This window comes from Mobula birostris, chromosome 27 (genome assembly GCF_030028105.1).
Source record: "Mobula birostris isolate sMobBir1 chromosome 27, sMobBir1.hap1, whole genome shotgun sequence".
NCBI lineage: Eukaryota > Metazoa > Chordata > Chondrichthyes > Myliobatiformes > Myliobatidae > Mobula > Mobula birostris.
The window spans coordinates 11,186,861-11,214,011 of record NC_092396.1 but is presented as its reverse complement, the minus strand read 5'-3'; the positions used below and the strand labels follow the sequence as shown (position 1 = coordinate 11,214,011).

General features: G+C 43.3%; 1 protein-coding gene across 1 annotated transcript in view; it reads left to right on the top strand.

The window, feature by feature from the left end:
• Positions 1 to 27,151, top strand: part of espn (espin) — a 190,944-nt gene that overhangs the window by 107,960 nt on the left and 55,833 nt on the right. Inside the window, exons 8-9 of the mRNA XM_072244761.1 lie at positions 5,947 to 6,099; positions 7,535 to 7,736. Of these exons, the coding sequence (XP_072100862.1) occupies positions 5,947 to 6,099; positions 7,535 to 7,736 (355 nt within the window). The remainder of the gene's footprint in view (positions 1 to 5,946; positions 6,100 to 7,534; positions 7,737 to 27,151) is intronic.

Sequence of the window (27,151 nt, the reverse complement as noted above, 5' to 3'; positions counted from 1 at the left end):
GGCTCCAGATACAGTAGCACCAAAGGTCAAAGCTGTAAGGTAGCAGCAATACTATTCTCACCTGCTTCCACTGATTTCACATGCATCGATGAATCACCGTCACCCGCCTCATCCTCACTTTTAAAAGCTTTGCCCTTGTCCTGGCCGAGTACAATAATTACCTCCACCACACATTCTTTCAGCCACACAGCCTCGCCCACTGTTCTCATTTCCTCCTCATCCCCTGTGAGGGACATCCTTTACATCTAACCCCCATACCCTCTGGAGCTCTCCCTAAAACCCTCCACCATAACTCCCGTCTTTTACTTGACTTCCGCTTTCCTCCTTCCTTCCAAAAACCAAATGAGATCATTAAAGCAACACACACCAAATGCTGGAGGAGCTCAGCAGGTCAGGCAGCATCCATGGAAATGAATAAACAGTTGACGTTTCAAGCTGAGATCCTTCTTCAAGACTCCGGAAAATTAAATCTTTTCATAGGCTCAAACCCTTGTTCATACCATCTGAGCTCTAAATCTGCACTATCGTGACTATTGCTAAGAATTTGTCAGCAATGCCACAGAAGCCTCCTCTAGCTGAGTGAAGTAAGACAGGTAGGCCATTGCCAAATACAAGTGGGATTTAACACAAAAAAATTTATTTCATCTCATTAAGCCCTTTCCATGGTGGCTTTAAAAAGATGAGATTGGTTAAGTGCCTAGACAATGTGATACATCGTGACTTATGTTATTCTTAGTTTGCAATGCAAACCTATAGTAATTAATTAATATTTAAAATATATGCTAAATAATTTCAATTAATACCTTGCTTGAAAAACTCGCCCTCTCCTGAGGCCTGACTCATATAAGTTATACTGTTTCATATTTGCTTGCTAGTTCCAAGCACATGGGACATATTTTCATCATGCTCAATGGGACATTGAAAGTTTTGGTTTCTCAGTTTATGTTCAGAGCTGAAACTTTGTTCCCTATCCTAAAATTGTCTCATCTGCCTTATATATTGTGGGAGAGGAAGCACAGGACGAAAGTACATCTCAGGAATGTAATTTTCATGTTTGCAATAATAACTGTGACATGGCAGTAACAATCCTAATTCCAGGAAGTCCTAATGTAAGGAGGCGAATGGAAAGAATAGAGATGTAACCTATTTTATAAATGGGAATACAATTCAGAAATCCGAGGTGGAAAGAGACTTGGGTGGGGTAGTGGTGGGAAGGGGGTTTCCAGTGCAGGATTCCATGAAGGTGAACTTGCAGGTTGAGCTGGTGGTAAGGAAAGCATATACAATGTTGCATCTATTTCAAGAGGAATAGAATATGAAAGCAATAATGTTATGCTGAGGCTTTAAAAGGCATTGGTTTTAGGCCCCATCTTTAAGAAAGGATGTGCTGGCTTTGGAGGGGGTCCAGAGGAGATTTATGGGAATGATCTCATGAATGAAAGGATTAACACATGAGGATATTGGCTGATGGTGTAGTGGCATCAACACCAGACTTCGAGGCGAGTGGACTCAGGTTCGAATCGAGCTGACCCCTTGCACGCTTTCAATCCATGGCTGGTTGCGCATCGAGAAACGGCAAAGGTTGCCGCCTGGTGCGGCACGGGGTGTGGAGAGGAACAACAACAACAACATATGAGGAACATTTGATTGCACTGGACATGTACTCACTGGAGTTTAGAAGAACGAGGGGGATCTCATTTGAAACCTACTGAATAGTGAAAGGCCTAAGTAGAGTGAATATGGAAAGGGTGATTCCTATAGTGGGGGAATCTAGTTCCTGAGGACATACCCTCCGAATAGAAGAACGTTTCTTCACAACAGAGATGAGGAGGAATTACTTTAGCCAGAGGGTGGTGAATCTGTAGAATTCATTCTCACGGACTGCTATAGAGGCCAAGTCATTGAGTATATTTAAAGTGGCAGTTGATAGATTCTTGATTAGTAAGAGCATTAATGGTTACAGAGAGAAGGCAGGAGGATGGCATTGAGGGGGATAATAAATCAGCCATGATTGATTAGAAGGGCCGAGTGGCTTAATTTTGCTGCATGTCTTCTGGTTTTATGGCTAGTGATTTCTTCAGGAAGGGGCTGATATATTTTGCAGAAATACCCTGTTACATCAAAGAGTTTCTTAAATGTCCCTGATATAATTGCCTCTACTGCCACCCTGGCAGGGCGTTCCACACACTCACCACTCTGCATTACCTACCAATCCATCCATGGATGGGTTTGTAGCTCCCATATTGATACTCAGGTATAGAAGGATTCTTCATTGATGTTCCCATAACAGTTTTGTTTTACCAATCAGGGTTGTTAGCCCTGAGCTGAGCTCCTGAACCTGGAGGACTGGTGGACCACTCTTAGTCTGGCCTAATCACCCTTTGGCTTGCTCGGCATGGGTGGCCCCACCCAAAGCATAAAATTCTGGCTCCAGCCAACATCGCTTTCTGGGTCATTGAGGCACGCAAGCCTCCAAACCAAGACAAGGTTGTGGTCCTCTTGGAGGTTTGTTGGACATAATTGATCCCTAGACATTTCCAATGATTGTGTTGTATGTGCATTGGATGAGGAATTTGTTCAATATTTTATCTTGTTTTCTTTTTATTTATTGAAGTTTATAGATTTGTGTTGTATCTAGATAAGAGAAAAAGGTTAATAGCTGTTCCCTTCCTTGAATGATTTTAGATTTATTATATCAAAGTACCAAAACGTAATTCCCCCTGAGGTTCTAGGATGGACAATTCACATTTATGAAAACAATTGGAATAAAGGAGGCATTGGTTTATTGGTAACACCCCAATCCAAAACTGGTTTAGCATCTGGTGTTTTTTTTTGACGGAGCTGCCCCAGTTTTTTTGAGCAGTTTATAGTACCTTGTCAGTCTGTAGCAATTAAGAAAACTGAAGACTATAAGACATGGGAGTAGAACTAGGCCATTCAGCCCATCAAGTCTGCTCTGCCATTCAACCATGGGTGATTTATTATCCTTCTCAACCCCATTCTCCTGCTTTCTCCCTATAACCTTAGAGACTCCAGCTCCGGATTTTTCCCGGGGTTTACTCCCAAAGTCTTCCCAATGAGTGGGTATAGCCGCAAGGCAGTGGAGGTTTGAGATCCGAATTTTCCTTCTCCTAGGTGAGCTACCAACTATGGCTGATGAGCCCCATCTGCCCAAATTGGTTTTAAGTGCCAGTACCGCGTCTTTGCTACTTCTCCTGTCAGTAGAAATGGTTCTGTCAGGCTTAGTAGCCAGGCCACATGTGGAGGCCAGGAGCTGGACAGTTATCAGAGGCCATTGGGAGCATTTAATAGATAGAGGGAGCTTATCCCTGCTAGCTCCCCCAGCTATGACAATCTTAAGGATGCCCCCAGGGCCTACTACTTACCAATATGTTAGGGTCAATTATCCTAGCAACCTGTATATTTATTGGATGCATGAGGAAACAGGAGCACCCAGTGGAAGCCAGGCAGACACAGGGAGAACATGTAAACTCCACAAGGACAGCACCAGAGGTCAGAATTGAACCTGGGACTCTGATGTTGTAAAGCAATGGGTCTGCTTACTGCACCACAGTGCCACTCAGTCCCCCGCTTCATCAATGAGGAAATAAGGGTATTGGTTGAAGGGGCTTTTACCAGAGGTGGTAATCTTCCTGGCTGGTGATGTGTGAATACAGGAGCCAACTTGAAACCAGGTCAATGGCTCTTTGCATCTGTGCAATGTATTTTCTTCTCTGTAATCGCAATGTTATTTCAAGAATGCGAGCTCAAACAATGGAGAACAAGGCAAATGAACAGGTGGAAGGAGAGCGAGCCAGAAATCACTTTGGGAGCGCCAAATTTCTTTCATTCTTCCCAGTGTAGTTCGAAAGAAAAGTCTGGCTGCTATGAAAGCGTCCATTAGAGAGATAGTAACACAAAATCAGATCTTCCAAAATAAATGCTGACTGAAATAGACGCACACAAAATGCTGGAGGAACTCAACAGGTCAGGCGGCAGCTATGGGGATGAATAAGCAGTTAGTGTTTTGGGCAGAGACCTTTCCTCAGGACTGGAAAGGAATGGGGAAGGTGACAGAATAAAAAGGTTGGGGGGTAGGGGAAGGAGGATAACTAGAAGGTGATGGGTGAAGCTGGGTGGGTGGGAAAGGTAAAGGGCTGGAGAGGAAGGAATCTGATAGGAGAGGAGAGGGGGCCATGGGAGAAAGGGAAGAAGGAGGGAGACCAGGGGGAAGTGATAGGCAGCTGAGAAGAAGTAAGAGGCCAAAGTGGGGAACAGAAGAAGAGAGAAGGGGGAGGAGATTATTTTTTTCACTGTCAAGAGAAATTGATATTCACGACATTAGGTTGGAGGCTACCCAGACGGAATATAAGATGTTGCTCCTCCACCCCAAGGATGGTCTCATCGTGGCACAAGAGGAGGCCATGGCCTGACATGTCAGAATGGGAATGGCAATCGGAATTAAGTGTTTGACTGCTGGGAAGTTCCGCTTTTGGCAAATAGAGTGGAGGTGCTCAAGGAAGCAGTCTCTCAGTTGACAACAGGGCTCACCAATGTAGAGGAGGCCGCATCGGGAGCACCGGACGCAATAGACATCCCCAGCAGATTCAGAGGTGAAGTGTTGCCTCACCTGGAAGGACAGTTTGGGATTATGATATTGCATTAGTAGTCATGATTTTAAATGGCACTATAGACATTTAAAAACTTGAGTTCAGTAATCCAAGGGTTTCAGGTTTCAGTTTGAGATTATTTCAAATATTTCGTTCTACTTTACACGTGTATGGGAAATGACGATAAACAATCTTGAGTTGGCTCCATGCTCTTGAATCTATAGGATTTTTGGGAAAGGGAAAGTGATTCGTTCGTTACTTGTTCATGAGATATGGTCTGAGCCATCACTTAATTGTCCATGCCTAACACTCCTGAGAAGCTGGTGGTGAGTTGCCTTCTTGAACTCCTGCAGTCCTCGAGGTCTGATAAAGATAACGATAAAGACAGCTTTATCTGTCACATGCACATCGAAGCATATAGTGAAATGGGTTGTTTGCGCTGGTGGGGGGCAGCCCGCAAATGTCACCACACTCTTAGCACCAAAATAGTACTCCCACAACTCACTAACCCTAACTGTACATCTTTGAAATGTGGGAGGAAACCAGAGCACCTGGAAGAAGCCCTTGTGGTCACGGGGAAAATGTACAAACTCCTTACAGACGGCAGAAATTGAACTCCAGACCTTATAGATAGAGCTGTAATATTGTTACGCTAACCACTACACTAGTATGGGATTCCATGGCTTTGACCCATTAACCGTAGAGAAACAGAGATATACTTCCTATTCGGATGCGACCACAGTCCCATCGGGAATGCTTAATTCAGACGCCACTATGAGGTGTTAGTTTCTTGAAAGCCGCCCACCAGCTCAGGAAGTAGAAAACAATTGATGTTGTATGATGCTTCCTAAAAACAAGTTAAAATAGGTAAATTTGCTTAAAGGGCAGCAAGATAGAGTAGTGGCTCGTGAATTGACATTATAGTGCTAGTGACCTGGGTTCAATTCCCACCGCTGTCTGGAGTGTGAGGAATTTGTACGTTTTTCTGGTGACCACATGGTTTCTCCAGGTGCTTCAAAGTTCAAAGTAAATTTTATTATCAAGGTACATATATGTCACCATATACTCAATAAATTTGTAGAATAGTTTTCTCCCACATTCCAAAGACATATGGGTTAGTAGGTGTAATTGGACAAGTGGGGGTTACATTGGGCAAGAAGGGCTTGTTACTGTGCTGTGTCTCTTAATAAAATAAAATCAATGTACACTCTTCAGTCAATCCAAATGATATAATTTTTATTTTACTGTTTGACTGTACACAGTAAATTATTTTTGTGGACCAGTAGTTCAGTTCTCTCATTAATAACCTCTGACCTTTTTTTACCTCCACATACAGTTAAATCCCAATGAAATAACTCCAGACAGATTGAAAAGGGTTGAATCAAATCGAAAGTCAAGAGGCTTCAACAAAGAACCCAGCACGGCTGATTATTACAAGTCCCTTGGAAGCAGTGCACAGCAAAGCTCTCAAATGGCACCTAATGAAGAGGTGAGTTTCACCCATTATAGTAATGACTCCAGCTACCTTTTATGTTACTGCCAGACTCAGGAAATCAAACTGATTTAGTGCCGGAAAAGAATACTGTCTACTGAAGCAAAAACTCTTAAATGAACAACGGTGTCTTGGTTCAACAACATACCAAAGTCAAATCATCTGATAAAAACAAGTTAGTAAAAGGTATTTGGTGAATTATACACACCAACTATACCGTAAGACATAGGAACAGCATTAGGCCATTCAGCCCATTGCCATTCCATCATGGCTGATTTACTATCTCTCTCAACCCCATTCTCCTTCCTTCTCCCCGAACCTTTGACACCCTTACTAATCAAGAGCCTAGCGACCTCCACTCTAAATATTTGCTTATTGAGATTCAGCGTAGAATTGGCACTGCCACCCAGCCATCTTAATCTTAGCCTAATGATGGAGCAATTTTTAATGACTACTTAACCTGCTAACCGGTACGCCTTTAGACTATGGAAGGGAACCGGACCACCCGGAAGAAACCCACGTGGTCACAGGGAAAATGTACAAACTCCATACAGGCAGAGGTGGGAATTGAACCCAGGTCGCCCGTACTGCAAAGCATTGTACACTAGGCTACCACCCCTTACCCAGTGACTTGGCCTACATAGCCACCTGTGGCAATGAATTCCAGACTCGTCACCCTCTGACTAAAGAAATTCCTCCTCATTTCTGGTCCTAGACTCCCACACTATAGGAAACATCCTCTCTGCAACCACTCTATAGCCCTTTCAATATTCGAAAGGATTTAATGAGATTTTTCTGTCATTCTTTTAAAGAAAATTTTAAAAAATCGAATATATGGAAAATACAGTGCTCAGCAGGTCAGGCAGCATCTGTGGAAAGGGAAGCAGGTCAGAGAAGTATTGCCCTTCCATTACCTTCTCATCTATATGATATAAATAAATAAATCTTTAGCCTTTACATTCCTCACACCCTCTCTTAAAACATTTCACTTTTCCAATATTTATGGAGGGTTCAATTCCCACCGCTGCCTGTAAGGAGTTTGTACCTTCTCCCCGTGACCGTGTGGGTTCCTCTGTGTGCTCCAGTCTCCTCCTACAGCACAAAGAGGTACCGGTTGGTAGGTTAATTGGTCATTGTAAATTGTACCTGGATTAGGCTAGGGTTAAATCGGAGATTGTTGGCTGGTGAGGCTTGAAGGGCCGGGGGGGCCTGTTGGGTGCTGTTTCTCAATGAATAAATAAATAAATAAAATGTCTTGTAAGGTGAAGCGATGCCAGGGTTTACAGAAGGACCTGGTAAATGAGGGAGACATAAATAAACTACTGATACATTTCCTTTGGACAACTCCAAGACAGTACGTTCTACAGGAACATTAATTTTCTGTCTTCCCGACTAGAACTTTTATTCACAGTTCACTCGTTATTCTTCCTAGGGCTCTCTTGCACTGGAGGGAGGACTTAGGAATGGAAGCGTTCCAGAAAACCAGCCCATCAGTGAAATACCCGCTCCCCCACCCCCTCCCCCTCTCCCAGAAACTGTGTCAAACCCCCTTCCTCCACCCCCACCTCCACTGCCAACAGAGACCACCATGTCCAGCAGCAACCAGCAACGACCTTCATCATCCTCTGCAGGAAGTAAGTACTTGCTGACATCGTAGTCCAATTGGACAGACCTTGTGAAAGAGTTGGCTGAGGGGTGAAGAATTTAATGTTAACAACTTGCCTGATAGCCAGCCAGTGGTGTAGTGGCATCAGCACCGGGCTTCCAGGTGAGTGATCCCGGCTTTGAATCTGGCCAGCCCCTTGCGTGCTCTCCATTCTTGCTAGGTCAAGCGTCGAGCTACCAACTTGGCTTCATAAAGGACAGACAAAAACGCTGAAGAAATGGCACGGTTTTGCTGCCCAATGGGCCACAAGGATCAACAAACAAAATAACAAAAATTTGCTTGCTAAGGCGTGTGCAACGAAGAGAGCCCACTCATGAAGGAGTCCATAGTTAGAACCATGAAACATAAATTTGATAAAGGATTCAGGAGTTTTTTACAACAAGTAGCTAGAATGTGGAGCTTGTGAAGCTGAATAGCACTGATGCCTTTAAAGAGCACATGGATAGGGGCCTGAAGGGAAAACAATGCCAACGGGGTGAGATTAAGGCAGGGGAGAGAAGGACCATGTGAGACATAAGCATTAGTGCAGATGGACCTGCGTCTGTACTGCGTAATACACAGATTGAGAAACCTTTTGTTGCTAAACTTCTCTCTTCTTAAAATGGCTGAGTGCCTGCCATTCCCAATGTGGCCTCCTCTACATTGCTGAAACTCAAAATAAATTGGGGGACGGCTTCTTCGAGCATCTTCGCCCCGTTTGTCAGAAGCAGAACTTCCCTGTGGCCAAACACTTTAATTCCCATTCCCATTCCCATTCCAACATGTCGGTCCACGGCCACCTCTTGTGCCACAATGACACCGCCCTCAGGGTGGAGGAAAAACACTTTATATTCTGTCTGGGTAACATCCGACATGATGGCATGAATAGTGATTTCTCCTCCCGGTAAGGAAAATCTTTTCCCTCCCCTTCCCATCTTCCTCTATTCCCCACTCTGGTCTTTTACCTCTTCCGACCTGCCAACCGGTGGTGTAATACATCAGCACTGGACTTCGAGGTGGATTGTCCTGAATTTAAATCCAGCCAGGTCCCAACCTGGGCAGGAGCAGTATCTGCATGGAAGAAAGGCCTGGCAATCTACTTCTGTATCTTGCCACGAAAACCCTATGGACAACTACACTATCCACAGGGTCACCTTGAGTCAACGACAACTCAACTGCACTCAGCAACAACAACCTGCCTATTACCTTCCTCTGAGTTGCCTCCTCCTTCACTTTCTCCAACCGTCCCCTCTCCTCTCCTAGCAGATTCGTTCTTCTCCAGACCTTTACCTTTCCCAGCCACCTGCTTCATCTATCACTTTCCAGTTAGCCTCCTTCCCCTCCCGCCACCTTTTTATTCCAGTGTCTTCCCTCTTCCTTTTGAGTTCTGAAGAGGAGTCTCAGCCCTAAATGTTGACTGTTGGTTCATTTCCAACCTAACCTGCTGAAGTCCTCCAGTATTTTGTGTGTGTTGCTTTGGATTTCCAGCATCTGCAGAATTTCTTGTGTTTATGGGTTTAGGTCATTCGTTGGCTGATGATGTCATCTAGTCTCACACCCATATGTTTTAGTGCATCAGATTAAATGGGTTTTAATATTTATGCAACAAGAAACTATCGGGTCCAGATTTTAATAAGATGCTTATTTCTAGGCTTATTTTTAAAAAGACCATAATAGAAACTATTTTAAAGACTTCGCCTGATTCTGAACAAAAAAAGTTCAGGCCAGATAAAATCAAGAATTAAGTAATGAGATACACTCTGCTGAATAGTATGTGGGATGAAACAAACCTCTGGCAAAGCAAAATGTTTGGCCTGGATATCTCACCACCACCTGGAAATTCTATAAAGACCTGCTGATTAAAACCAGCATAATCATAAATCTAAACCTTTTATTTCTAAAGTTGACATGCTCAATACCTTTTTGTTTGTTACCTTTGTGGTAGAATCACAAAGCAAGAAACTGTTTTCCCAAAAGAAAAATATTGTCTACGAACATTCTTGAAAGCCGTAAGGTGGTATAATACATCCCAAAAAGAGATAACTTAATGACCTGTGTGGCTTAATGAGAAGATCTTGTGGGGGCTATAATGCAGATCGTCTTCCAGAGATTTGAGTTTTAGCTCTAGACAGATGTACCCATGAAGGATTGAGGGTTTGCTGCCTTATAGGAAGTCGCATCGTTCATTTGGGTGTTTCAAGGAAGGATAGGGAAGTTCTTACTGATTTTGTGATTTTCCAGCCCTTCGAGCTGCGCTACCCAGTAACCCATCGATTTAACCCTAGCCTAATCACAGGACAATTTACAATAACCGGATTGTCTTTGTACTTTAGGAAAAATCAGTGCCCCCTATTTGCCTACAAGCCAGGGCAGTACAATCTGGGGAGCAAGCTGTTGCCCATGTGGCAAACTCCTGCCCTCCACACATTTGATGAATCCAAAGGAATGGCAGGGACTGATATAGTTTGGCACCAGCAGCATCGCCATCGCAGAAGTTGCTCGTCAGCATTGTACTCAACGTAGGACTGCCTTAGGGACTCCAGCTCCAGATTTTTCCCTTGGGGTTTACTCCTGAAGCTTTTCCCGTAAGTGGGTATAGCCACAAGGCAGGGGAGGTCTGAGATCAGAGTCTTCCTTCTCCTAGATGAGCTGCCACCTACCAGAAGTGATTGGTTTTAAGCCACTTTTGCCCCTTCTTCTGTCAATAGCAGGGCTTAGTAGCTAAGCCACACATGAAGGCCAGGAGCTGGACTTGGGTTGTCAGAGGCTATTTGCGACACATGCCATTGGAACATTTAATAAGTAGTGGGAACTTGTCCCCACTACCACCCCCGGCTATAACAACCTTAAGGAACCATTCCACAACCACTGTCAGTAAACTAGTAACTGATCTCTGTCATTATCACATTGCTGTCTGTGGGACCTTGCTGTGTTACACGTAAGTGTCCTCTCAGATGGGATCATCACTTGCCTGATGTCACAAGATCGAATGCACCTAAAATTAGCGTCATAGAGTAATAGGGAGATACCATAGAGGAACAGGCCCACATCAGCCATCAAATATCAGACACCTATTTACACCAATTCTACAGTAATCCTTTTTTTTTGTTATTTTTAAATCAACTGCAACCCATCTAAGTTCTAACAGAGTACAGACAACTTACTATGTTAAAGCCTGTGGCTGTGATGTTTGTTGTAAGTGAATATGTTATTTTACTGCACCGTGCATACATGTACTGGTGCGTATGGCAATAACTCAACTTTGACTTTGAGTTACGCCGACCAATTAACCTAGAAACCGGTGAATTTTTTCGATATGGAAAGAAATCAGGCACTCAGAGGAATCACACGGAATTGCAAGTGCAATGTGCAAATTCCAGACAGGTAGCAGGATTCAATCCAGGTGAGAGAAACTGCAATGAAACAACTCTATGGCTGCCTCACCCCTGCTTCAGGGACTTTCAAGGGTTACAGGAAGCAGGACATACAAATGCAAATTCATTTGAGAATTTAAAATGGAGCAGGATGTAAAGTCAAGAGCATTAAGAAAAAACTCTCCAATGGCAAAAGTTATACTTTGCAGAAGTCAAAGACAAAGGAAATCTATTGTCAAAGTACATGTATGTCACCATTTTATACCTTGACATTCATTTTCTTGCAGACATTTACAGGAAAGTAAATACAGTATAATTTATGAAAAACTGTACATAAATAAAGATTGGTAAATAATTAATGTGCAAAGGAAGAGAATTTGTGCAAATAGAAAAAATAATGCCGAGAACGTGAGTTGCAGAGTCCTTGAAAGTGAGTCCATTGGTTGTAGAATCAATTCAGAGTTGAGGTGAATGAAGTTATCCACACACTGTGCCACCCAGTGTTGATAGTCATTCATGCCAGCCTCAGGACTCACTACAGGAGATCCCCAGCACGGTGACCTAGGCTCAGCCATCTTTGGCTCTCTCCTTAATGCTTTTCCTTCCGTGACAGAAGAGAGAATGTTTGCTGGTTGCGTAATGTCAAATTCACTTGCAACTCCACTGAAAAAGAACCAGTCCATGTCCAAATTCCATAAAACATAGCAACGCCCAGACATAGAGTGCCACAGCACATAAAGAGGCCCTTCGGCCCATCTAGTCCATGCTGAACTATTATTCTCCCTTGTCCCGTCGACCCATACCTGGACCATAGTCTTCCATACCCCTCCCATCCATATGCCTCACCAAATTTAAATGTCAAAATCAAACCCAAATCCACCACTTCTGCTGGCAGCTTGTTCCACAGCTGCACCACCCTCTCAGTGAAGAAGTTCCCCCTCATGTTTCTCTTAAATATTTTCACCTTTCACCCTTAACCCTTGACCTCTAGTTGTAATACCACCCAACTTCAGTGGAAAAAAGCCTGCTTGCATTGACCCTATCTATACCCATCATAATTTTGTATATCTCTATCAAATCTCCCCTCATTCTCCTGCACTCCAAGGAATAAAGTCCGAACCTATTCAACCTTTCCTGTAACTTAGGTCCTCAAGTCCCAACAACATCTTTGTAAATTTTAATCTGTCCTTTCAATCTTATTGATATATTTCCTGGAGGCAGGTGACCAGAACTGCACGCAATACTCCAAATTAGGCCTCGTACTGATGTTCCCCATAATTTATAATGACCAGTGTGAGCAAAAGTCCCATGACAACAGCATGTGCGCACTGAATGACTTCTTCAATAAAAACAGCATAAACAAACCAGTTCTAAAACCTGCACACAAATCATCACAAGCTCCACGTAGTCAGCACCATCCACATCAGAAACCGGAAAAGGAAATATGATTATGTACAAAGGTGAAATACACTTAACATGCCAACAAGATAGAGGGTGACAACCTTTAGTGCACAGTTTACATTCTTCTGTGTGCTAGTAGCAAAAGATGTGTGTGTATGCACACACCTTAGAGGGAACATTGTCTCACACCAACATCTTAGCAAGTCCGTCATGACATCCCAACTCCTGTACTCAATACTTTGATTTATGAAGGCCAATGTGCCAAAAGCTCTTTTTACAATCCATTCTTAAGGAATTTTGGATCTGTATTCCTGATCCCTCTGTTCTACCGTACAACCTTGTTCTCTACCGCTCACTGTGTTCATCCTACTTTGTTTTGTCCTCCCAAAGTGCAACACCTCACTCTTTCTGCATTAAAGTCTAGCTGCCATTTTTCAGTCCATTTTTCCAGCTGGTCCAGATCCAGCCACAAGCTTTGATAACTTTCCTCACTCTCCCTACAAACTCAATTTCAAGTTTATTGCCATCTGACTGATATAAAATCAAACCAAACAAAATTCCTCTGGGCCACAGTGCACCCACAAAACATGTATCATACAGCACATGAAACAAAATATTAACGGAATTACTGTAAGCTGATAAAATCTAATTTAAAAATGCATGTAGTGTACAGCACAGGTAAACAGTAAACAGCTCGCTGTCCAAGTGATCAGACTTCGGTGGCGGCAGGGTATTCATTAGTCTCACAGCCCAAAGGAACGAGCTATTAGACAGTACACCCTCACCTTCGTGTTTCCACATATTTGCTGTTCCAGTTTACCACATCATCTTCGAGATCATTGACCAGTTGATTGGCTGATAAGTGGCAGATAACTTATAAATACTGTGGTCCACCTACATCAGGCCATTTACCTTGGTCTCCAGCAGCATTACCATCACCAAGTTCCCCACCATCAATATCATGCAGTCACAACAGACCAGAGACTCAACATGACCAGCCACAGAAATATTTTGCCTACGTGAAACTCAGTATCCTATAGTCAATGACCCATATCCCAACACCCCAGAGCCTTTCCACTTCCTACCAAGCTCAAGTTACAAATGTGCTGAATCCAATAGCACTAGAGAGGTTTGGTAACATCCAGGTGGAAGCAACTAACTCCATTCTTTAACACTCAGCTCTGTTAAACCCTGGTTCAACCACACTTGCAGTATTGTGTTCGGTTCTGGCCACCTCATTATAGGAAGGGTGTGGCATATCTGGGGGGGATGCTGTCTGGATGAGAGAGTATGACTTCTGAGGGAGGGTTGGACAAGGGCTTTTGTCTTTGGAGCAAGGAGGATGAGAGGTGACTTAATAGAGGTGTATAAGATGATAAGAGGCATAGATAGAGTGGATATTCAGAGACCTAGTCCTTGTGCAGGAATGGCTAATACAAGGGGGCACAATTTAAGGTAATTGAAGGAAAGTATAGGGGGGGATATCAGAAGTAAGTCTTACACAGAGAGTGGTGAGTACGTGGAATGCCCTGCCAAGGGTGGAAGTGGAGGTAGATATGTTAGGGACATATAAGAAACTATTAGATAGGCACACGGATGAAAGAAAAATGGAGGGCTATGTGGGAGGGAAGCATTAGAATGATCTTGGAGAAGGATGAACCAGAAAAGTGTGAAGTGAATCACTATGGAAGATTGACTTTCAAGGAAGAATAGAGGGTTAATGGCAAGATTCTTAGCAGTGTGGAGGAACAGAGGTCCATGTCCTTGGATCCCCTCCAACTTGCCACGCAAGTTGATAGGGTTATTGAAAAGACCTATGGTGTGTTGGCCTTCCTTAGCCAGGGGATTAAGAGTCATGAGGTAATGTTGCAACTCTATAAAACTCTGGACCATACTTGGAATATTGTGTTCATTATAGGGAGAATGGGAAAGCTTAGGGAGGGTGCATAGGAGATCTACCAGTATGCTTCTTAGTTTAGCGAGCATGTCCTATGAGGATAAGTTGAGCAAGCTAGGGCTTTTTACCTTGCAGTTAAGCATTGACTGTAAAATGGGGCCAGTATATAGATCTGAGCTCCACCATCCTGTTTGACAGCTGCAAGACTTTGCTCAGATGTTTAGAGAACAACATGTGTAACATGGAGAGCAGCCTGAGCTGGTGACAATTACGTATGTCTTCTACCCGTGTCCTTCTTGGCAGCTTTGGAAGAGCCTGAATATTGTCATTGATGTAGTCTGTACCCACTGTTCATTGCTGGTGGTGGGAAATAAGTTTAGGCAGCGGATGAGATGCCACCATGGAACATAGTTGTCTCCATGGCGCAATTGGCCAGCGTGTTCAGCTGTTAACTGAAAGGCTGGAGGTTGGAGCCCACCCTGGGATGGTGAGTTGAGGTATTCTATTCAATTATGAGCATCCTGGGGGAGGGGAGCGCTGTAGCTCAACTCCTGAAGACCTGGCAACATCCTAGTAAATCTCTGCACTCTTTCAATCTTACTGATATCCTTCCTATAATTAGGTGACCAGAACTGTACACAATACTCCAAATTTGGCCTCACCAATTGTCTTATATAACCTCCCCATAACATCCCAACTCCTATACTCAATACTTTGATTTATGAATGCCAGAATGCCTTCTTTACAACCCTGTCTACCTGTGACGCCATTATATCCCTTTTATAGTGATCTGTGTCATAAGTTCACTGACCTTGTTTCAAATACTACAGACGTTCAAATAAAGTTCCCTTACATTCATTGTCCTTATAGAATCTGGTAACCTTTGTGTTCTTTGCATTTGATTTTTCTGTAGTCCATTTTTTGACTTCCTTTCTGAAATTTTGCTGTTTTGAATTTTCTCATTTCTGGCAATGTACATCTGTAGTCAATGCCCATTCACACTGTATTACAGAGCATGAGTATACAATGCTCATTCAGATTACATGACAGGGTAAGGTTGGTGGGACTTTCTTCAGTGTAAAAATGTATTCTATATACCTAAATTCTGGAATGGTTCCAGAAGATTAGAAAATTGCAAATGTTATTCTATTCTTCAAGAAGGGAGAGAGGCAGAAGAAAGGAAATTTCAGGCCAGTTAGTCTGACCCCAGTGGTTGGAAAGATGTTGGAATTGATTGTTAAGGAAGTGGTTTCAGGGTAATAGGAGGCACCTGATAAAATAGGCCATAGTCAGCATAGTTTCCCCAGGGGAAAATCTTGCCTGACAAATTTCAAACAAGAGAAAATTTGCAGATGCTGGAAATCCGAGCCACACACACAAAATGCTGGAGGAACTCAGCAAGCCAGGCAGCATCTATGGAAAAAAGTACAGTGGACGTTTCAGGTCCTGCTGAATGGCATCAGTTTCTCGTATCCCAGTGTAATTATGTCTGTTCATCTCAGCCTATCTGCAAGAGGAATGGACTGAAATTACAAAGTGGGCAAGTGCAGGACTGAAAAGCCATGGGCAGTGAAATGGGTCCATTGAGGATCTCTAGCCCATGACTACACCATAGAATCACTCCCAGAACTCAGTGACAGCAGTCGCTGAAATGCCCAAATGGCAGGGTGGAGATACATCTCTACCAAAGGAGGTGTAAGGTGCTGCTTCCCTCCACTAGTCTGCAAAGCGTAGCACCAGCTTAGCCCCCGATCCTGGTCACGTGAAGCCATGGGAGCAGGTGGTGGATGGTCGTATGAGCAAGTCCTAGTTTTGTGACCACTGACACCAGGCAGGCAATCTCTAAAGAGTATTGATGAATGGCTGATGTCACCTGTCATGTATAGACACTGCCCAGAAGAAGGCAGCGGCAATTTTGCCAAGAACAATCATGGTCAAGACCATGATCGACCATGTCATATGACACGGCACATTATGGTGATGATAATGAAGATGGGATTTGCAAGGTAGTGGATATATTGTTTATTAGTTAAATAAAATTTTGTTTAGTCCATTCATTTCTCTGCAAAACTTTATCAATTTTGCATGTTATGTTTCTATGCCCTTGCTTTCTCTAACTGTTTATTTTTCCCTTCCTGTCATCTCTTTTTGTCTCCCGCTCTCTCTCTCTCTCTCTCTCCCCACTGTTGTGTATTTGTTCCATTCCTGCTGCCTGCTCTCTCCACATTGTACTGACAAACAACACTCCCTCGTGTCATCCTTAACTGTGGATCACGGCACCTCCTGCCTCTTGCCATGTGATTTCCTATTGTGTAACGTTTCTCTCGATGATCGGTGTGCACGGAACCGGCAAATCCCTTGCCATGGCTACTCCTCCTCTCTTAGACGTGTCTCACCATCCAGAAGGCAAAGGACCAAAGCTAATGAAGAGTAAGTAACTTGATCGTGTTTGTAACTCGTGTTAGTTAGTCCCCAGTAAGACAGTGAAGACAGATGAGTATACATCAGCAGAACCAAGGGAAATACTGAGCTAACACAATCCTTTCTGGCTCCTCTAGTAACAAAGGTGGGTAGAAATCCAAGTACTGTAGATATTATACTTTTGTTTTGTTTTGTGATAAAATTATTCAGAAGTGGCCAAAATTATGCTCATCAAGTTTTGTAAAGTTTCCCTCAATGGTCAATGTGCATTTATTGTTCCGACTGCCCCACTAAGTCTCTGCAGTGTAAGACCTGTGCCTGCAGTCTATAAGAGACTGTTGATTGATTTTAGTGTGTTACATTGAAATATTCCAGAGTGAATATTCTGTTACATGAAATTTCAGTCCTGATGAAGAGTCTCAGCCCAAATCGCAACTGTTTATTTATTTCCGTAGATGCTGTCTGACCTGCCCAGTTTCTCCAGCATTTAGTGTGTGTGTTCACCTGGGTTTCCAATATTTCCAGAATCTCTCGTGTTTCCTCTGTGATCAGTTGTGACATGTTTGTTTTTCAAATGTAGTATAACCAAAATGTAGTCCAGCTTATGCATGAACGCAGTTTCCTTCGCAAAGGTTTTTTTAAAATTAAAGGATTTACCATGTCGGACAGTGCAATATTATTTGAGGGAGGAGTGAAATTATTGATAAGTTGTGAAGTTGTCCTCTGTTGAGAGATTACTAGAGAAACTTTAAATGTTTTGGAAGAACAATCCTTAGGATTTCATTAGACTTTTGGGAGTCACTTGTAAAAAGAAATCAGTTATAAAGTGTTGTGAGAGACTTAGTGTTTCTCACAGTTATCTTGGTTATACCACTTCCCACCATGTCACATGTAAAAATGCTGTTCTGTCAACTGTATATGCCCCTCCACTGGAGCTGCCTGTCTTGCTGAGTTCCTGCAGCAGTTTGTGTATGTTCCAGCATCTGCAGAATCTCTTTATGTGACAGATTAGGAACTCAACAGGTCAGACAGCATCTATATGAGTCGACGTTTCAGGCCGAGACCCTTCATCAGGACTTCCTCCGGCATTTTGTGTGTGCTGCTCTAGATGTCCAGCATCTGCAGAATTTTTTGGCTTTACACAGATTGTGGTTAGAGCTCAGAATAGTTATTAAAAGAAAAAGAGATTAGTTTTATTTGTCGAAACATCAAAACATGAAAACCTACAGTGAAATGTGGCATCTATGTCAAATAAAATCAACACGGGCTATATTGGCGGCAGTCTGCAAGTGTAGCTACATTTCCAGTGCCAACATAGTATGCCTACAACTTACTAAAACGAACCCTAACTGTATGTCTTTGGAATGTGAGAGGAAACTGTAACACCCAGAGAAACCCTAGAGTTATGGGGAGAATGTACAAACTCCTTACAGACTGCAGTGGGGATCAAACCCCAATCTCTGATTGCTGCTTCTGTAAAGTGATTGGAGACATAACGTAAAGATTTTTACTTGTCATGTACGTGAAGGATGTAAGAAATAAAGTCAATTCAATTCAATTCAATACATGAGAGGCTGTAGCAGAAAAGATTGCATTTTCCTAAGGAAAAGTGAACGAGTAGTTATTAATGTTCACAAAATTCTAGGTCAAGGAAAGAACACAAGGCAATAGGCTTGGATTTGGACGACTCTGGCAGAGTGTCAGCCTAGGATAAAAAAAACTCCTTCTATAAATGATTGTGGTTTATAGACAATAGACAATAGGTGCTGGAGTAGGCCACTCAGCCCTTCGAACAAGCACCGCCATTCACTGTGATCATGGCTGATCATCCACAATCAGTATCCAGTTCCTGCCTTATCCCCATAACCTTTGATTCCGCTATCTTTAAGAGCTCTATCCATCTCTTTCTTGAAAGCATCCAGAGACTTGGCCTCCACTGCCTTCTGGGGCAGAGCATTCCACATATCCACCACTCTCTGGGTGAAAAAGTTTTTCCTCAACTCCGTTCTAAATGGCCTACCCCTTATTCTTAAACTGTGGCCTCTGGTTCTGGACTCACCCATCAGCAGGAATATGTTTCCTGCCTCCAGCGTGTTCAATCCCTTAATAATCTTATATGTTTCAATCAGATCCTCTCTCATCCTTTACGCTGCTCAATACCAAATTAACAGAATTTTCATAAATGCATTTGTAATGACACTTCCCATGTGTCCCATTACTGGACATTGTTGCAGATAAAAGTTGCCCAGTGTAAACTGTCCAACTTAAAAACTAGAAAGAGCAATGCCAATAACAAGGGCTGATGAGTTTCCCAGGAGGGGTATGTTGATGCAGCGATGCTGTTTGAAAGAGAGGTTGTTTGTTTGAAGTAAATTTACACAATGTTTCCCATACAATACATGGTGCTGAAGTTCTGCTGCTGCTTGATCTCCCCATCCAGATGCACAATGTAACTTCAGGCGGCATGTTATTTTAGCCTGGGGCGTTTGGAGTTCTGAGTTTAATCCTGGCACTGTCTGTAACGAGTTTGTACATTTTTGTCATGAACTACATGGGTTTCGACCTGGTGCTCTGATTCACACCCACAGTCCAAAGATATACCAGTTAGTAGATTAATTGGTCATAGTAAATTTCTGTGATTAGGCTAGGGTTAAATAGGTGGGGTGCTGGGCAGCGTGGCTCATTGGGCTGGAAGGGTCTGTTCTGTGCTGTATCTCTAAGTAAATACGTAAATAAGCATAGCCTAACACATTTGACATTGGTTCAGCACTGGCACAGGGTAAGTGTAGGTGGGCAGGTGTACATAGGACCTACCTGGATCAGAATTTATTTTAAAACATGATTGCCACAGTGCTAATATCATTCATTTTAAATTCAATCACAAGTTGAGTGCAATTGGTCAATAATTCTGGTCCTTGGACAATAACTCTGGAAATCCCCATTCAAATCTCTCCACCTATCAAGGATTCAAAGATTCAAAGTACATTTATTGTCAAAATATGCATTCAGTATACAACTGTGAGATTCATTTTTCTGCATTCAGCCACGAAACAAAGGAACACCATGGAACCCATTCAACGATAACAACAAAAACTCAACAGGCAAAAAAAAAAGAAGAAATCGCACAAATGGCTAAGAACGAGTAAATAACAAACAGAATATAAAACATCAAACCACAGAGTCCTTGAAGCAGTCTAGGAATGTTCAGTGCAGTTCAGTTCAGTTCAGTTTAGCACTGCTTCGGCCCTGATCAAAATTGCGCAAAATAGCAATGAAAAAAGGAGTACGGTAACCAGAACCCTGAAAGAAATATAACATGATCTGAAGAGTCCTCTAAAAATGTGTCCAATCCACAAACCGCGCTGATCAAACTTTGCCTAAGACCCAAGGCTCCTGCACCTTCCTCTTAAGACTTTCCTGAAGCCTACTTTTTCATAAAAACTTTTGGTTGCCTCTCCTAATCACGTTTTAAATGTTTTTAACATCATAATTTATTTAATAACTTCCTGGCATATATTTTGGGATATTTTCAAAGTTCAAAGACCAAAGTTAATTTAGTATCAAATCACAGACAAAGTATGTCACCATATACTAGCCATATATTCATTTTCTTGCACCCATTCACAGTAGAACAAGGAAATACCATAGAATCAATGAAAAATGATAAGCAACCAATGTGCAAAAGAAGACAAATTGTACAAATATTAAAAACACAAATATGAATAATCATAAATCAATAATACCAAGCACAGGAGTTGTATAATCCTTGAAATTGAGCCCATAAGTTGTAGATCAGTTCAGAGTTGAGATGAGTGAAGTTATCCACACTGATTCACAAGGCTGATGGTTGAAGGGTAATAACTGTTCCTGATGCTGGTGGTGTGGGATCTAAGGCTCCTGTACCTCCTTCCCCATGGTAGCAGTGAGAAGAGCGTACGGCCTAGATGGTGGGTGTCCTTGATGATGGATGCTTCTTTCTTGTAGCAGCGATCCGTGTGGCTGTGCTCAATGGTGGGGAGGAATGGGCTGTGTCCACTGCCTATTGTAGGCTTTCTATTCTTCAGCGTTGGTGCTTCCACATCAAGATATGTTACTGGCATTAATGGTATTACATAGATGCATGACATTGTTAATCATGGCCTTGCAGTCTCCTACACTTTGGCTTGAATGCAGATCACAACAGGAGAGCAGCCATTTTCATCGACCAACAGAAAACTGGCCATCCTGCTATGTGCAGACACTCACCACATTTTGATTCTCAATATGTCCTCTTTCCTCTGTGACAAACTTCCCCTCTTTGCTCGGGACCTGATGAAGGGTCTCGACCCAAAACATTGACTGTTTACTCCCCTGCATCGATGCTGCCTGACTTGCTAAGTTCCTCCAGCATTTTGTGTATCTGAAGAATCTCTACTGTTACTGTTGAGCTATTTATTTATTTATTTATTGGGACAACATGAAATGCGTCCTTTCAGCCCTTCAGACTGCGCTGCCTGCAATCCTCAATTTCTGAGATTCTGAGGCCCCTGTCTGTCTGAATTGATCACGAATATTGCGACCTGCCTGTCTAGGTCTGCAAGCCTGGACAGTACAACAACATGCTAGCGGAGAACCTCACCTGGTCCCTCAACACCAGCTCCATAGCCAAGAAAGCCCAGCAGTGTCTCTACTTTCTGTGAAGGCTGAGAAAAGTCCATCTCCCACCCCACCATCCTCACCACTTTCTACAGAGGATATATCGAGAGCATCCTGAGCAGCTGCATCACTGCCTAGTTCGGGAATTGCACCGTCTCGGATCGCAAGACCCTGCAGCGGATAGTGAGGTCAGCTGAGAAGATCATCGGGGTCTCTCTTCCCACTATTAGAGATATCTACACCACATGCTGCATCCGCAAAGCAAACAGCATTATGAAGGACCCCACACACCCCTCACACAAACTCTTCTTCCTCCTGCCATCTAGCAAAAGGTACCGAAGCATTCGGGCTCTCACGACCAGACTGTGTAACAGTTTCTTCCCCCAGGCCATCAGACTCCTCAATACACAGAGTCCAGACTGACATCTACATCATTTATTATTATATTGTAATTTGTCCTCTACTGTGCCTATTGTCTTGTTTATTAATTATTCTACTGCCCTGCACTGTTTTGTGCACTTTATGTAGTCCTGCATGTGGGCACGTGGCCACGTGGTTAAGGCGTTCAACTAGCGATCTGAAGGTCGTGAGTTCGAGCCTCAGCCGAGGCGGCGTGTTGTGTCCTTGAGCAAGGCACTTAACCACACATTGCTCTGCAACGACACTGGTGCCAAGCTGTATGGGTCCTAATGCCCTTCCCTTGGACAACATCGGTATCATGGAGAGGGGAGACTTGCAGCATGGGCAACTGCTGGTCTTCCATACAACCTTGCCCAGGCCTGCGCCCTGGAGAGTGAAGACTTTCCAGGCACAGATCCATGGTCTCGCAAGACTAATGGCTGCTTTTACTATGTAGTCCTGTGCAGGTTTGTAGTCTAGTGCAGTTTTTATGTTTGTTTACGAGTCTAGTGTAACCTTATGTTGTCTCACATAGTCTAATGTAGTTTTGTGTTGTTTCATATAGCACCAGGATCCTGGAGGAACGTTGTTTCATTTTTACTGTGTACTGTACCAGCAGCTTATGATCGAAATGACAATAAACTTGACTTGACTTGACTTGAAGAACTCAATGGGTCAAGGAGGATCTGTGGAAGGAAAAGAACTGTTAATGTTTCAGCTCAAAACCCTACATCAAGACTCTTGATTAAGTTTGATGCATCTTGAGCAGTTTTGGGCCCCATATCTGAGGAAGGATGTGCTGGCATTGGAGAGGATCACGAGAATGATCCCAGGAGTGAAAGGTTTATGGTAGAGGAACTTTTGATATCTCTGGCCCTGTACTCATTGGGATTTGGAAGAACGAGGGGGGAATTTCATTGAAACCTGCCTAGCATTGAAAAACGTGGGCACAGAAAGGACGTAAACAATACTGGGGGAGTCTAGGACCAAAGGGCACAGACTTGGAATAGAAAGAAGTCCCTCTAGAACAGAGATTTAAAAGGAATTCCTTTAGTAGTGAATCTGTGGAATTCATTGACACAGATGACTGTGGAGGCCAAGCCACTAGGTACATTTAAAACGGAGGTTGATAGGTACTTACATAGTAAGGGTGTCAAAGGTTTTGGGGAGAAAGCTGGAAAACGGGGTTGAGAGGGAAAATAAATCAGCCCTGATGGAATGACTGAGCAGACTCAATGGGCTGAATGGCCTAATTCTTCTCCTATGTCTTGTGGTCTTAACTTTGATGCTCTTTCTGCTGGTGCTATCTGAGTGTTCCCAGCATTATTTTTGTGTTAACTTTACAAGTAACGGTGGGACAGAGGCTGTTGCTTGCAGTGTTTGGATGAGTAAATAATCGATGAGCTCTATTCTGTACAACTAAAGCAACTTCTTGTCAAATTAAGTCAGGTACCAGGTTGCTTTGAATATCCTAGTTGAAAGTGGTTAAAGAATGAATTATTTAGTTGTGTACTAATAGCAGGTTTATAGAAGTGTGAGGGTTGAAACAGCAGTGGAATAAATGAACTGTATTTTTGTGTGCATAGCAGCTTAACAAACACTCAGTGGCAACTTTATTAGGGACCTTCTGTACCTAATAAACTGGTCATTGAATCTATGGTCATGGTCTTTTGCTGCTGTTGCCCATCTACTTCAAGGTTTGACGTGTTGTGCTTTCGGATACGCTCTTCTGCACACCACTGTCGTAACGTGTGGTTATTTGAGTTCCTGTCGCCTTCCTGTCAGCTTGAACCAGTCTGGCCATTCTCCTCTGACTTCTCTCATTAACAAGGTGTTTCTGCCCACAGAACTGCCACTCACTAGATTTTTTTTTTGGTTCTTTGCACAATTCTCTGTAAACTCTAGAGAATTGTCTACTAAAATCCCAGGAGATCAGTAGCTTCTGAGAAACAACCCTGTCTGGCATCAACAATCGTTCCACAATCAAAGTCACTCAGATCACATTTCTTCCCCATTCTGATGTTTGATCTGAACCTCTTGACCATGTCTGCATGCTCTTATGTATTGAGTTTCTGCCACATGATTGGCTGATTAGATATCTGCATTAACAAGCAGGTGTACAGGTGTACCTAAAAAAGTGGCCATGGAAGGTATATCTCCCAGCACGGAAATGACTAACGGAAGCAGGCATGATTTTAATATGATTGGAGGAAAGTATGGGGGGGGATATCAGAGGTAGGTGTTTTTTACACAGAGAGTGGAGAGTGTGCAGAAAGTGCTGCCAGCGGTAGCGGTAGAGGCAGACGTATTAGGGACTTTTAAGAGACTTTTAGATAGGTACATGGATAGGCAAATGGAGGGCTATGTGAGAGGGAAGGGTTAGATTGGTTAATGAGTAGGTTAAAAGGTCCTGGGTGCACTGTTCTATGTTCCATTCCTCAAATTTGTTGCAGGTTAAAACCAGCATTTGTAAAACATCCTTCACAATTTCAGGCTTTTTTTTTTGTTTGCATTCAAGTGGAGTCACCATTCTAAGGTGGGTGCAGTATCCACATTGCACACAGTCACAATTTGTAAACTTGTTCCATTTAGATCGGTTATGCACAGCAAACTACAAGGTGATCAGCAAGAGGCCCTTCATCACAACACATTTACCCAGGGATATGAATACTGCCCCTGAACAAAGGCTGGCACCTTGCTCAGCTGTGGGAGTTGGCAGGTGAGATACACTGTCAGCTAAGCCACTCCCTTTGGTCAAACACATACTGTATTGTTTTATTCAAACAAGCTGCTGAAAGAAATCCATGGGTCAGACAGCATCCAGTGAGGGAAAGGATGGTCAACATTTCAGGTCAAGACACTACATCAGTTATTGACCAACTCTCTGCCTCCACACATCCTGCCTGACCTGCTGAGTTCCTCCAACAATTTGAGATTGATGAGGTCTTCTTGTATGGTGGTGGAACAGTTGCAAGTAGATGACTGAGATTGGAGGACAACTCAACCCAACCATCAACCACCTGAACAACACATTTTCTGAGTTATTTCCATTCCAGATCCTGTGTCTCTTGACTGATCTATTGAAGGACTGTCAGTGTCCCTTGCAAGGTTAACTATGATTGAGCATCTCCAATTGTCCCTGAATGAGGCAGTTATGAGTCAGTCACGTGGGTGGGTTTGGAATCACAAATGCACAGGTAAAGACTCCAGACTTCCTTTAATATTTCTATATTTCCTAGAAACGTAGGTGGAGCCCATTTCATGCCATCAAGTCCATACAGCTCATATACCCTGTCATGCACACAGGAGATTCTGCAGATGCTGGAAACCCAGAGTAACACACACAAAATGCTGGAAGAGCTCAGTAAATTAGGCAGCATCAATGGAAAGAAATAAACAGTCAAGTTTTAGCCCGAGACCCTTCATCAAGAGCTGTGGATTTCTGCCAGCTTTTTGTGTATGTTACTCTCATATGAGGGTGGCGGGTAGAGATATGTCTCTACAAAAGGAGGTGTGAAGCACTCATTCCCTCCACTAGCCTGCAGATCACCGCTGGACTCAGTCTAGCACCTGCTTAGCACCCCCCCCCCCCCCAAAATCAGGGTCATATGAAGCCATGGAAGCAGGTGCTGGTTGGCCATATGAGCAGCTGGTGCATATCACAAGTCCTGGTTATGCGACCACTGACAACAGGCAGGCAACCTCTGAAGAGTATTGATAATGACTGGGGTCACCCGTCTTGTAAAGATACTGCCCAGAAGAAGGCAATAGCAAACCACTTTCATAGAAAAATTTGCCAAGAGCAATCAGGGTCATGGAAAGAGCATGATCGCCACGTCACACAACATGACTCATAATGAAACTCTCACATACCCTGTAACCTATTTTCCTACCATCCTCATCCATTCCCATCAACTGCCTTCAGATTCTACCTACACACATTAGGGATATGTACAGTATTGGTTTGTTATTGTCACATGTACCAAGATACAGTGAAAAGCATGTCTGTCTGAAAAACAATAACAATGCATAATAAAGTTCAGTGCAGGTAATCGCTGAAGTGCAAGAACATAACGAGTCAGTCTGAGAGGCCAAGAATCCATATTATTGTACAAGAGGTTTGTTCAGGAGTCTGATAACAAAGGGATGAAATGTGTACCTGAACCTGGTGGTACGAGCATTGCAGCTTTTGTATCTTTGGCTCAATGGAGCGAGGAGAAGAGCGAATGTCTGTGGTGGGGAGGGTCTTTGATTTTGCTGGCTACTTTACTGAGTCAGCAAGAACCGTAGACAGAACCCATAGAGGTGGAGCTGGTTGCTATGATGTGTGGAGCTGTATCCACAACACTCTGCCGTTTCCTGCGGAGCAGTTGCCATGCCAAGCCATTATGTACCCAGACAGAGTGCTTCCTAAGGTGCATCGCTATAAATCGGTTAAGTGTTGGCAGAGATGTCCTTGCATGCAAAGTCAGCTCTGGCAGACTGGGCGGATGATATCTACGGTCAGATCCAACGGCCAGGAAGGCGGTTCTACAGCGCTCCATGGAGAGTGAAGGGCATGACAAGGCATGGAAGACATCATGGTCGTCCACTGCAACCAAAGGTGATGCTTGTTCATACTACTAGACCCGGACCTCTAGGGTCAAGAGAGTGGAACTGCTCCAATACAACGGCTGTTACACTTTAAAAACTGTCTCACCCAGGTCTCCTGTCGTCATCGGGCACGACAGACAACCACCATACTTACCTGAGCATTGGTGAGTTTTCATGGCTGTCACATCTATGTGGCTGAACCAGGACAATCTATGGGTGACGCTCGCACCCATGAGCCTGTCAGTCTACAAGTCTCTGGGATGTGGGAGGAATCCTGCGGGGTCACAGGTCACACCACTGTTCTGCCCTGGAGGGTCACAGTCCAAGTCAAAGTTCAAAGTCAAATGCCCAAGTACCTGTGTGTGCAGATGCAAAGAAAAACATAGTTGCAGCAGTATCTCCGGCACTTAGCATTAGAGACATAACATTTACAAGAAAAACATAAATAAAACATAAATTATGCAAGAAAACACAATTAGAGCTGAAGATACAAAGTCCATTGTAATGCAAGTGGTTATAGAGTTGCCATCCTGAGGTTGTGATTAGGGTTGTGCAGACTGGTTCAAAATCTGATGGCTAAAGGGAAATAACCGTGCTTGAACCTGGTGGCATTGGACTTTGGGCTTCTGTACCTTTATTTCAGTGGCAGCTGCAAAAAGATGGTGTGGCCCGGACCGGTTCTTT